The following is a 13,079-nucleotide window of genomic DNA, read 5'->3' as shown; positions in this document are numbered from 1 at the left end:
TTTATTGTTTTCATAGAATAGTAGAGTTGGAAGAGCCCACAAGGCCATCAAGTCCAACCCCCTGCTCAATGCAGGAATCCACCCTAAAGCATCCCTGACAGGTGGTTGTCCAGCTGCCTCTTGAAGGCCTCTAGTGTGGGAGAGCCCACCACCTCCCTAGGCAACTGCTTCCATTGTCGTACTGCTCTAACAGTCAGGAAGTTTTTCCTGATGTCCAGCTGGAATCTGGCTTCCTTTAACTTGAGCCCGTTATTCCGTGTCCTGCACTCCGGGAGGAATATACTGTATGTTTTTATCTGTACGCCACCCTGAGATCTTAGTGATATAGGGCGGGATATAAATATTTTAAATAAATAAATAAAAATAAATAAATAAGTGTGGAACCATCGAAAATGCCAAATGATGCATAATTAAGCATTTGGAGGTGTAAACAAATAGGAACGGAGGTTGTATGAAGTTGGTTTATTAGTTCATGGTCAATACATATTTATAAGATGCACACTAGCAAATCTGAACTATCAACGTTTAAGGAAGTTTATGCCGTTAGATGCGAAGTCGTACAGATCGAGATGTTTTCCACAAAGACAGGATTTAAAAACAATCTTGTCTAACGTGAAGCCTATTTGTGAGTTTTAAGCTCATTGAGATTTTTGAGAAGTTGAGACCAAATAGTAAGCGATGAAGAGATGCTGTAGAAAGTGTGTCCGGAGATTTGAGCATATCACCTCCTTCCTACCCTGAAGCTCACCAGTGTCTGTGGACCGACCTTTCAGCTGGACAAGGAACGTACTGAGAGCTGGGTAAGGAACTCAGGCTTGGAGGAAACCCACCCCGAAATATTAAGCTAGCAAGAATTGTTGTAGATCGCAAGCTGTTGTAGATCGCAAGCCAACAATTGTTGTAGATCGCAAGCCAACAGTGCGATATGGCTGCAAGAAAGGCAAATGCTATTTTGGGCTGCATTAATAGAAGTATAGCTTCCAAATCGCGTGAGGTTCTGGTTCCTCTCTATTCGGCCCTGGTTAGGCCTCATCTAGAGTATTGTTTCCAGTTCTGGGCTCCACAATTCAAGAAGGATGCAGACAAGCTGGAGCATGTTCAGAGGAGCCCTATGAAGAGAGACTGAAAGAACTGGGCATGTTTAGCCTGGAGAAGAGAAGATTGAGGGGAGACATGATAGCACTCTTCAAATACTTAAAAGGTTGTCACCCAGAGGAGGGCCAGGATCTCTTCTCGATCCTCCCAGAGTGCAGGACACGGAATAACGGGCTGAAGTTAAAGGAAGCCAGATTCCGGCTGGACATCAGGAAAAACTTCCTGACTGTTAGAGCAGTGCGACGGTGGAATCAGTTACCTAGGGAGGTTGTGGGCTCTCCCACACTAGAGGCCTTCAAGAGGCAGCTGGACAACCCTCTGTCAGGGATGCTTTAGGGTGGATTAATGCATTGAGCAGGGGGTTGGACTCGATGGCCTTGTAGGCCCCTTCCAACTCTGCTATTCTATGATTCTAGATCTTAGAAAGGCTATCCTTTCTAAGGCTTTAGGGTGGATTCCTGCATTGAGCAGGGGGTTGGACTCGATGGCCTTGTAGGCCCCTTCCAACTCTGCTATTCTATGATTCTGATTCTATCCATGGCGACTAGCCCTGATGGTTGTGTGCTACCTCCAGTATCACAGGCAGTAAGCCTGTGTGCACCAGTTGCTGGGGAACATGTGTGGGAGGGTGCTGTTGCACCATGTCCTGCCTTGTTGGTCCCTGGCCGATGGCTGGTTGGCCACTGTGTGAAGAGTAATGGACTAGATGGTCCCTTTGTCTGATTCAGCATCAGGGCACTTATGTTCTTAGGCATTTCTTGTAACTACTGTTTTAGCCTACAGGATTCCTGCCCCCTCGCTAATTCTTGTTACTACAATATCAAGATTGAACCCAACATGTCATGGCGTGCTCTTCCTCTAATTAGTTGGCACCCAAGAGCTTCCTAAATACAGAACTAGAGCATAGCAACGCTCCATGGAGGCAACGTTTTCATGAAGACGCCAATTCCTTAATATGGGCAGCAGTGGCGGGGAAGGGTCTCCACTCTGCAATGCCACTGTGTGACAAATGGCGCATTCCTAAGGCACTCCAAGGACTAGCTGAGTTGCACATCAGCCTGACGTGGCTCCCCACAGATACAGGGCTGCGTGCCCCATTTTCAGGACATCCGTCCAATGTGGGATTCCCAGTAGGAACCTCAGAGCCACTCCCCCATCACAACAAGCAGAGCCACTTGCGTAGGCACCAAGATTAGTCAGTTGCAGGAGGAGGGCGGGGGGGGGGGGGAAGCAACCATGCGTCTGGTCGCCTCGTTATCGTGGACAAAGGCTTCTCAGTCGCTTTGCCTATTCACTGCACACAGAAGGTGGAAATGTATGTTCTGCACAAAGCTCAATAGATTGGTGATGCTAATATAGCCCCTGTTGACAGGGAGAAGCCCCCACCCCCTCCCCACCCCTGGTCTCCTAGTGTAAGTGAAACATTCTGCCTCTGTTTTTTGATGTCAGGCTCTTGGCCATCTTTATCTCTTGGCCTGCTTGACCTATGTGGGGAACGGGGACTGCAGCTGCAGGCAGGTGATGGCCAAGGTCACCCCAGACCATGAAGCAACCTGACAGCACGGCGGATGTTCTTTGGGCTGACAACAGTGGCGCCAGAGTGGAGGCAGGGCAAAGCTGGTGGCGCAGAGACCAGCCATTCTAGGCTCCTGCCTTTGCTAGGTGGCCCTTGGTGCTGCTGAAGAGCTGTTCAAAATACTGGAGGGTTGTCTGCAAGCAAGAAGTGGTCCACCAAGCACAGGCAGAGGTGTATCGTTGGCAAAGATGGGCTACAGTAATGGACATGCTGCCCATATGCAAGGCATAAAGCCGACCGCCCATCCCTGCAACTGCTCTTCAGTGGTTGTCCAGGTTCCACCAAGCCAGTGGGCCTGACTGGCAGGTTCCTGAGCAGGGCTTTCAGGGCTGGCCTTTGGAAGCAGCCCTTCAAACTACCTGGCCCCAAGGGCTTTGGGCTTTAAAGCTGGCTCAGACCAAGGGCCCAGTGAGGCCAGCGTGGAGTTTGCACCAGAGCCAGCCAGCTGCCTGCAGGAAGGACGTGAGTGCAGTGACACCCTCCTACTCCTGCTCCCAGCTATGGGAACAGAGCCCCACCACCACCGCCCAAACCAATATATTCCATGGCTCTCATGACAAGGAGCCATTCATAGTCCATCTTAGTGGCCAGGCAGGGGAGCCCCCAAGTGGCACGAGCCATCCTGGAGCCCTCCGCCCCTCCCTCCTGTTGCCCCTTCACAGCTGGTCTACCCCAACAAGAAGCAGAAGGTGCTGTAGACCTTTATTATCATGTACAAAAAGCAAGGAAGGCAGCCGAGTACAGTACTGAGAAACAGGCCAGGGCCAGGGAGTGCAGAGGCCGAGTGAGGCCCACGGCCATTTCGTGGAAGGCAGGCCCAGCCCGGCCCTGGGCACAGTGCGGGAGAGGCGTCCTGGCCTGGAGCTTTGCCTCTGGAGTGAAATCCCAGGCTGCTGGGCTTGTGGTCCCAAAGGTCCGTGCAGTTACACATGAGGGAGGGAGGGATGGGCGCAATTTGCACATGGCTCGCAGGACAAGTTGGCAGCCAGGGACCCTGCCCAAGGGAAAGCCCTGGCCCAACGGGCAGAAGCCTGCTAGTCTTGCTCCTGGCCAGACAACATGGAAAGAAGGAAGGAAGGAAGGAAGGAAGGAAAAAAGGAAGGAAGGAAGGAAGGAAGGAAGGAAGGAAGGAAGGAAGGAAGGAAGGAAGGCTGCTCACAATGTCACCAGGACCGCCAGGGGGAGGCAGGAGAGGCGCGGTCCTCAAGCAGGGCCCCTGAAAGGGCACACCAGGCCTCGGCACCGGGAGGAGGAGGCAGCACATCCGCCCCGGCTGGCGTGCAGGAGCAGCGGGTGCAGCCCCGACGGAGGCCTCTGCTGAGCATTACCACGGCCCTCCCTGGCAGCTGCGGCAGAGGGGGCTGGTGCAGTGGCACTGGGTCCCTGGTAGAGCTGCCCTGCCCTGGGGGCCAACTCAGCAGTCCATGCCGTCACTCTCATACCAGGCCATGGAACCATCGGTGCCAAAGTATCTGTCTCCAAAGTTACCTGGGGAAACAGAAGTCACAGAGAGAGAGAGAGAGAGAGAAGTGAGAGAGGGCTCCCTCTGGCCCGTGGAAGGCCCCGCTCCAGCAAGCAATGCGAGAGTCAAGCCACGGCAATCTTATGTGGGTGGGAGAGCCCCCGCCCATTCAACTTGGAAGCACTGCTGCTGCACCAGCCCCTCCACACCAGCGCTCCTCCCGCCAGGCAAGGCCCCACGCTCTGCCCCCTTCCGGCTTGGCTAGCAGCTTCCTGCACACCTGAGCCAGGCCGGGCTGCGGAGGGCAGCGCCTCCCCCTTACCAATGCCAGGGACGATGTGGAACTCCTCATTGACTCTCTTGTCCACTGCCGTGGTGATGATCCGCACAAGGGGAAAGGCGTAGGCCACGGAGTGGACCCCCATCTCTGCCATCAGCAGTGAGAGCAGGAAGATCTTGTCTTCCTGCACGTCGTGATCCTGTGGGGCAGCCGGCGGTGAGCAGCCCCCCTGCCTGCCTGCCCGCCCATGCCTACAATGCAGCCCAGGCGGCCCGTCGCTCCCCGGGCGGCTGCAATCCCCCCCCCCACTCCCTGCAGCGTTGGCTGGAGCCCCAGAGACCCGGCCCACGGCTACCACACGGCTGGGTCCCTCTCGGAGGGCCACGCGGGCACAGCCGGGCCCCAGCCTGCCCCAGAAGCGGACGCTCTGACGTACCAGCAGCACCCGCACGGCCATCATTGCAGCCGCTCCAGTGGACACCGTGCTGTCCATAAGGATGACGTAGTCTTCACTGATCTCCTTGGGCAGGCGGAGGTAGTGCAGCTGGCAGGAGGAGGAAGAGGAGGAGGAGGGGTGATGCGAGGCTCCCTCCCCTCCTAACGCACAGCCCCCTCCCCAACGACCTCCCTCCCTCCCTCCCTCCCTCCCCCCCCATCTCCCCACCTCCGGCTCCCCTGTGTCGTGATTCGTCTGGATGAGGATTTTGCCCAGCCGGATGTCTTTGCAGACGGCCGTGAGGGCCTGCTCCATGGTCTCGCCTGCGCGCAGGATGGAGACCCCCGTGATCTGGAAGAGGAGAGATGGGTGGTGGCTCAGAGTTGGCCCAGGGATCCGCCCCCTCTCCAGGCCCCCACTCAGCTCCTTGGTGCTCAGCAGGGGATGGGGCCTCCCTGCTGCAATTCTCATGGATGGGGAGGGAGGGAGGGGAGGGAGGGACGGGGCCCACAGCTCAGTGGTGGAGGAGCAGTGCATTCGCCTGCCGCCAGGCCTCGGGGCCCGGCCAGAGGAGAGCCCCGCGGGCAGGAGGGGCATCGCTCCGCAGCAGGCCGAGCCAGTGACCGAGGGCTGGCTGGCTGGCAGGCAGGCAGGCAGGCAGGCAGGCAGGCGGGCAGGCGGCCCCCTCCACCCCGCCCAGGGAGCCTCTGGGTGCTCCCCAACAGAGACCCTTCGTGGGGGGGGGGAGGGAAGGAGCTCACCCGCTGCCTGTGGAACCGCTTCCCCTCGTAGACCGTCCCCTGCGGCGTCTCCACGGTCACCGGCTGCAAAAGCCAAAGAAGAGAGCGGTAAACAGAGGCAGGGAGGGATGGCCGAGCGGGAAGGCAGGGGCCCAGCGCTGCTCAGAACCAGCGAGCGGCAGGGGGGGCAACAGGCACCTCCCTCCGCAGGGGACCCCCAGCATTCCAGGGAGGGGCTTGAACCTTGAGTGGCAGGAAGGAGAGGGCGTGCTCGATCAGCAGGCGCATCAGGCGCTTGGAGTAGAAAATGAACTCGTCCCGGCTGGTCTCCTTGTTCCTGGGGGGCAAGCAGAGGCAGGGGTGGGGGCCCATTCCCTAGGGGGCAGCCGAGGCTGATGCAAGCTCTCCCCCCCCACTGGGCTTGCCGTCTGCCGCGGAGGCAGGAAGGGCGCCCGCCCCGCCCCCAGCACCCACCTGATGATGGTGTGCATCCCCCGGACCTGCGGGGTGCTCTCCAGGACACTCAGGCCCTTGGGCAGCGGCTGCCCCTGGTGGGCCGAGGCCAAGGCTGCTCTGTGGAAGAGGAGGAGGAGGAGGAGGGTCAGGAGGCCAGCCGGCCCTCCCCCGATACCCAGGCCAAACGTGCCTCCAAAGACGTGTCCTAACCAGCCAGCAAAGCAGCACTTGGGCAGCGCCACCGCCTGGATCCTCAGCCCCCCCACGCCCGCTACAGCAGGGGGAAAACTGCAGGATGGGTGGTGGGGTGCTGCTCTTCGCTCTGCTGCGCTGTTGCCCAAAAGGTGGAGGCAGTGCCGAGGCTGCTCTGTCTCCCCAAGCAAAGCCAGACAGGACAGAACTTTGAGAAGCGGCTCCTTGCCCAACTCCGGGAGAGACCCGACTCCTCCCCTGCCCCCCCCCCGCCTGAAGCTGAGCACAAGAGACTGTGGGGGGAGGGGGAGGAGAAGGGGCAGGAAGGCAGAGGAGGGGAATCGGCCACAGGGAGGCCAAGAGCAGCCCACCGGCTCCAGCCAGCCTGCCCACGGCAGCGGGGGAGCCCCTCTGGGAGCTCACGGGGCCTCATTGGGGCAGAGCCCAAACAGCTCTGAGCCCGGGGGGGGGGGAGCACCCCTGGACTGGCCAGACCTGCCCTCCCCACAACACCTCTGCCAGAGACCACAGCACGGGCACATTGGAGCGGCCCCAAAAGCAGAGGCAATGCAAGCCCAGCCAGGAAGAGGGGGAGGCCACGCAGCCAGCCCTTTGCACGCGGCTATCAACGCCTCCCCCCCACTGCTCTCCCGCTGGCTGTGTGGCTGAGGAAAGCACCAGGAAGGTGGCGGGGCGGGAGGGGGCACCCAGCTTGGCTCCCTCAGGGCTGCCGTCATACCTGACCGTGATTTCACGCTGAGCGGTGGCAGGAGGAGCCCATGCCAGGAGGCAGCGAAGTCATTACAAGGCGGGGAGGGGGGCGCACAAGGGGAGAGAAACACAGAACAGCCAGTCACTGCACACGGCCCACTCTACCCCCAGCCTCCCCCGCTCCCCACCCACAAATCCAGAGGAAACCTCGGGGATGGGTCAGCAGCTGAAGCGGCGGGTGGGGACAGAGCCTCCTTTGGGTGAACTGGGGCGGGGGTCTCAGGGTTCCTGGAACAGGGATGCCTGCTCCGGATTTGGGGAGAGGCAGAGGCCAGGGGGGCACCGGGAGGCCGAATGGAAGAGGCGGGGGGCTAAGCAGCCAAAGAGGGGACCACCCTGAGGCGGGGTAGATGCCGCGCCCCCCTTCCCACAGCCCCTCCTCTGACCTGCTCACCTTCTCCAGCTGGCTGTGCACGTGCTGCACAATCAAGTCCAGAGCCACAAAGTTCTCCCCACCTGGAAAGGAAGCCAAGGGGGACAGGAGGAGGGTCAGCCCCACATTTGCTCGCATAGCACAGGTAGCACTGGTGGGCAGTGGGGAGAGATTGGGTGCTGGCACGCAGCCAGTGGGAGCAGAGGCCTTGGAAGGAGACAACGCGGCAGGTGGAAACACCAAGGATCTTGAGGCAGGCTGCACACCCACACACCCCACCCACTCCCCGGCTGATCCCTGCAACACTCTGTGTAGCTTGGAAGGCTTATCTCTGCAGCCGTAACAACAACATCGACAAAGCCCTGCGGAATGTCTCAACAACCCGCATGAAGCCGGTACCAGCACGCCCCACACACCTGATCATACCTGCGCTTCTGTCCTTCTGGCATTTGCATACAGCCTAGTCCCTGAATTCTTGGTCTCTGCAGCAGCGCCAGAATGCAGCAGAGGTGGGACTGGTCCACAGGGCTTCCCTCCCTCCCGCTCTCTCTCTCTCCTTCTCTCTCACACACACATTCACAGAAGGAGCTTAGAATCATAGAATAGCAGAGTTGGAAGGGGCCTACAAGGCCATCGAGCTTGCCCCATCCCTTCTCTGAAACCCATGGGGGGAGGGCTTTTCACCCTAACTGCTGTATTTGGGAGGGGGAGGGATGCGTGTGTGTGTCATGGGATGTGTGCTCATTATGCATACAGGTGTGTGTGTGTGTGTGTGCATGTGAGTGTGGGGTGACCCGGCCCATTTGAACTTTGGCCTTTAGGATGGGGGGGGCACCCACTCCTGACCTGCTGCCTGCAGGTCAGCCACAAGGGAATGGGGCCCGTCGCGCCTGGAATGAACAGAGCCCACGCTGAGACTCGTTTTACTGCATTCACAACACTCCAGAGGGCGTGCTAGATGTGGAGTGTTTGTTGGCCCACGGGCTGAAAAGACCACATGGGACGGAGAGTCCAGAAGGAACTAAAGGCCATGTCTGCAGCAGGGCGATTATAGGCTTCGTAAAGGCGTCCTGCTTTCCAGCACGATGCTAAGTGAGCCCTCAGGCCCACTGTGACCTACAGAGCTGAACATGCCGGCTAGACCCTCCTGGGGATCCCCAAAGAGCCACGCCTCCCGTTCTTCCCAACACCCCCATCCCACAACGCACAGCCTCCCACCCATTGCCCTCACCTCGGGGCACCACGATGTCCGCGGCCTGCACCGTGGGCTCAATGTACTGCTCAAAGGCTGGCTTCACAAACTTGCTGTACTGTTTGATGACACCGGCCACATCCCGGCCACGTTCCACGATATCCCGCCTCAGCCGCCGGACCAGCCGGATGTCCGAGTCCGTGTCCACGAACACCTTCATGTCCAGGAGCTGGAGAGGCCACAAGGAAAGGAAGCCCTCCTGGCTCAGCTTCCACCCAGCCCAAGGGCAGGTCCCATGGCGAGACCCAGCGGCACGCCACTCCCAGGAAGGAGCGGCAGCCAGGACTCAGGGCCCAGAGGGAGCCCCTGCTGCCAAGTGGCCCCTTGCCACGCTTCACTTCTGTCAGCTCAGTACCTGGAGAAGCTCCTTGTTGGCAAATGCCAGGATCCCTTCCAACACAATCACATTGGCCCCATAAACAGTTTTCTGCAGAGAAAGGACGTGTCAGAATCAGCATGGGAAAAGCCCTCTTCCTGGCTGCGTAGGGCCGAGCCACAGGAGGCCTCCGCTCCACTACCCTGCCTCTCAGGCCAAGCCCTTCCTCGTGCATCAGGGCCTCTGTGTAGATCTCCCATGGGAGGGCACCCCACGTCCTCACCCTAACAAACACAGCCCATAAGGCACTTATGGAGGTGAGAGCAGCAGCAGGTCAAAAGCCTCCGTTTCTCTTCACAGAAAAAGCGCCTGAGGGAAACATTGCCTAAGGCTGCACAGTCTCCGCGAACGATCCCAAAACGGACGGGGATCTGCTTGGAATATCCTGCCCTCGCTTGTCAAAGACAGGCCTGCTGCCCTCTGGCACCGGACCAGGCGGCAACCTCCGACCAGGACAGGGCTGGGGAGCCTTTCGGCTCTCGAGGGCCACTTGGCTCCAGGCCAGCTCCCACTGCTGCTACCTGGCCCCTGACATGTAAGCCTGGACACCCCAGCCCCTCCCCAATCTCTCCCTCTGACGCACACACAACGTCCCATGGGGAGCGCAATCCCTTTCCTCTCCCATGGCCAGCCTGCTGCCTTTCCATGCTGCGGTGAGCAAAGGAGACTGCCCCTTCCATCCCAGGGGCAACTGACACCAACTGCCTTGTGGGTGAGTTAGGGTTCAATGCAGTGTTGTTGTGATTCTATTGCCGTATTTTGATTTTGTGTGTCAAGCTGCCTTGGATGGAGGTGCATCTTTAGAGGCAGGAATTAAAGAATTATGGTCTGTCCAGGGTCTCCACAGCAGGCTCTGGGTGGAGAGGAGAGAGAGAGAAAGAGAGAGGAGGGGGTGGGGTGGGGAGCCCTTGAGGTAGGCCCCAGTCGAGGCCACTCAGGCCCTTACTGCCGAAGGCTCAGACCAGGCCTCAAACCAAGCAGGCCCCAGGAGCAAGACAAGGTTTCTGGGGATGCAGAACCATTGTGTTGCTGGGGCCAAGCTGGGCAAGGAGTGATGCCCTCTTTGCCATTCAGGCATTTCAGCACTTCTTTCACCAGCTGAAGACAAGGAAGAAGACAGAGGCCAGAAACACTGTTGGGGCAGGTTAAAGAACAAACAGCAAGGCAGCTGCACAAACACGACAGCTTTCTTGTTGTTTATTTTATGGGTTAAAATAGCTCTAAATAAAGAAACTTCTCTTCCCCACGATCACAAAACCCAAACTTAAGTTCCCTACAAAACTGAGGAATTGCCATATAAACAAGGTAGATGCAGAGAGACCGGACAGCCATTAGCTGGTGATGCTCTGAATTTCCTGCGTCCAGCACGGGGTTGGAGCAAGGGGCTACCAGGCCCCCTCAGACTCTGTGTGATTGTGCAATTCCTTCCAGTCACTGAGCCCCGCACTCTGGGAGGCGACGCGGCCTGACGGAAAGCCAGCTCCTTTGGCTTTCAGAGAATGACAGGGTCAGCAGCAGGAGGGGGTGTATGTGTGTGTGCATCGCCCTCTTCCCCACATACCCACTCCTTCCGCCGGCTGTGTGTGGTAAAGTCATACACCGGGACCTTGACACTCTTGCCCTCTTTGAGCTTCCGTAGGACACTGATCAGCAGGTCAAAGTCGAAGGCGTCGGGGTGGTCAAAGTTGTACTCGTTGTAGGCGGCCTGGTGCTGCTGCTCCTTGTTCAGCACCTGGGAGAGCACCAGGGGCACGACGGGAGGGGGAGGTCAGACGGGAGAGGGGCTCGGCCAGAGCCACATGGGGGGCTCAACATCTCCTCTTCGCATCCGGGTCCCAGAGAGAACAGCTGAGCCCCGGGGAAGGAGGGGTTGGGTCAGGGTGTTTTAATCCTGCCCCCCACCTTGTAGAAGCTGTCCATGGAGAGCAACACCACCCAAGGCACATCCAGAGCTTCAATGATCTTGTTGGCCACGGTAGTCTTGCCGGATGCACTGCCGCCACACAAGCCTGGCAGAGAGAGAGGGAGGGAGGGAAGGTGGCAGGAAGGGCTGCAATGCGGTTGATCTGCCTGGACCCCTGACCTTTCAGCCAAGGGGAAGGGGGGCATCTGGAGGGCTCGAGAAGAAAGGGGCAGTGCTGCCGCTGCCAACCGCTGGGCTGGAGCCCAGGCAGGCTGCAACCCGCCCTTCTGTGGTGCAGGCGCCCCCAACCACCCAAAGCAAGCGGGGTTGTTCTCTGTGTGCAACCCGAAAACGAAGCAAACAGTTGTCGAAGGGGGTCAGGGAGAGCAGGAGGGGCTGGAGATTCACCCCAGAGCCCCACACCACCCTGCAGGCAGATGTATGAAAGGGATGATAATGGGGGGGAGGGCAGTCCCAGACAGACACTCTCCCCAACGCCGCCTTGTAGCCCCTGGTCCCCTCCCTCCTCTCACCGCAGGGACAGCAGCCAGCATGCAGCCACCCCACCCCACCCCCTGCCGCAGAGAGTGGCAGACGTGGCCGCAGGCCACGCCACAGGCGCCAGCCCAACCCAGCGGGTGCCGCAGCCCAGGGAGCAGCGCGGCCTCCTAGGGTGGGGGTGGGGGGCTGGGCTCCACCGAGGCAGGCAGGCAGGCAGGCAGGGAAATGGGGCCGGGGGCGGCATGGCCAGCTGAGCCCCAGTGGGTCGGGCAGAGCTGCCCGGGAAGAGCAGGGCGCCCCCCTCGCCCCCCTCACCGATGACGAAGGCCTCCTTGAAGGGGGTGCCCGTCTCGTTGTACCAGGGCGGCCGGCCGGCCGTGTAGATGGTGCGCTTGCTGGTCCTGAGCAGCGGAGGCTCCGTCCGGGACTGGCTGGTGGTCCTTCGCCGCGGGGAGAGCGGGTTAGCGGGGCGTGCGCGTGCGCGTGCCCCGCCCGGCCCTCTCGCTCCCCACGCCCTGCTCGGCGCCGCCGCCGCCGCCGCGCTCTCGCTGCAGCCGGGGCTCGGCTCTCTGAGCACGTGCAGAGAGCCCGGCCCCCTGGCTGCAAGAGCGGAGGGCGGCCGTGGGTGCTGTCGCCGCCGGGGCGCGAGCCCCAGCATCGCCCCGCCTCGCCCGCCTCACCTGCGCCGCCGCGCCGCCGGAAGCGGCTCCCCGTCCTCAGCGCCGCCGCCGCCGCCGCCCGGAGCCGCCATCTTGGTCGCGCTCCCGCCACTCCTCCGCCCGCAGCCGCACAGCCCGCCGGGAGGCAGCCAAGGATAGGCGGGCGGCTGGGCGCGCGCCCGTGACGCCGCCAGACGTCATCGCCGTCCCCTCCCTGGCCAAACTACAAGTCCCGTCCGGCACCGGGGCAGGCAGGCAGGCAGCACCGCTCACAGAGGCAGGGAAGAAGGAGTGAAGCCGAGGGGCGGGGCTGACGGGAGTCGTGGTGCCACCGTCGGAGGGCCGCCTTCTGCGGAGCCTGAGTCGTGGTCCTTCGGCCTGATGTCTTTGCAGACGGGGCGGCCACTGGGCCGGGCGGGCAGGCGCTGCCGCGGCCTCTACCCTAGGGCTGGCCGGGCGCCCTCCACGGGCCAGGGCTGGTTCCGCTGCCTGCTTGTCCAGGGCTGCTTCCCCCCGCGGCGGCAGAGGACTGGGGCGGCAGGAGGGAGGCTTGTCCTCCTTGGCTGCCCTGACCGGAGAGGCTGCCAGGACCGAGCCCGGGGCCTCCTTCCGCATGCCAGGCCGCGCTGCCTCACTGAGCCGCCCTCGGCCTGTCGCCTGAGCACTTTCCGACGATGTCCGTTATCGATCTGGGAAGTCTGAGTTCAGATATGAGCCGCGCTGCGCCCTCCTTGACCTCGCGCTCGCCCCCCCCCCCCTTTCTTCATATTAAGAACCTAAGAAAGGCCCTGATGTTGGATCGGACCAAGGGGCCGTCGAGCCCAGCCTTCTGTTCACACAGTGGCCCACCAGCCGTCGACCAGGGATGACCAAGCAGGCCATGGTGCAACAGCACCCTCCCACCCATGTTCCCCAGCAACTGGTGCACACAGGCTTACTGCCTCGGATACTGGAGAGAGCACTCAACCATCAGGGCTAGGAGCCATGGATAGCCTTCTCCTTCTCCG

The 13,079-nt window shown here is 60.4% G+C and overlaps 1 protein-coding gene across 1 annotated transcript; it reads right to left on the bottom strand.

Moving 5' to 3' along the window:
• Positions 1 to 4,524: 4,524 nt before the first annotated feature.
• Positions 4,525 to 11,012, bottom strand: LOC134397210 (uridine-cytidine kinase-like 1). The gene is made up of 11 exons (XM_063123664.1): positions 10,912 to 11,012; positions 10,571 to 10,741; positions 8,989 to 9,060; positions 8,613 to 8,802; positions 7,403 to 7,464; positions 6,064 to 6,162; positions 5,833 to 5,926; positions 5,611 to 5,673; positions 5,078 to 5,200; positions 4,850 to 4,957; positions 4,525 to 4,612 (listed from the first exon to the last, which is right to left on the bottom strand). Exons 1-10 carry the CDS (start codon positions 10,927 to 10,929, stop codon positions 4,923 to 4,925), a joined length of 927 nt encoding a protein of 308 aa, XP_062979734.1. The 5' UTR covers positions 10,930 to 11,012; the 3' UTR covers positions 4,525 to 4,612; positions 4,850 to 4,922.
• Positions 11,013 to 13,079: the final 2,067 nt, after the last annotated feature.

Source organism: Elgaria multicarinata, chromosome 4 (genome assembly GCF_023053635.1).
Source record: "Elgaria multicarinata webbii isolate HBS135686 ecotype San Diego chromosome 4, rElgMul1.1.pri, whole genome shotgun sequence".
In the NCBI taxonomy this organism is placed as follows: domain Eukaryota; kingdom Metazoa; phylum Chordata; class Lepidosauria; order Squamata; family Anguidae; genus Elgaria; species Elgaria multicarinata.
The sequence above is the reverse complement of the archived record's forward strand: the minus strand, read 5'-3'. Positions and strand labels throughout refer to the sequence as shown.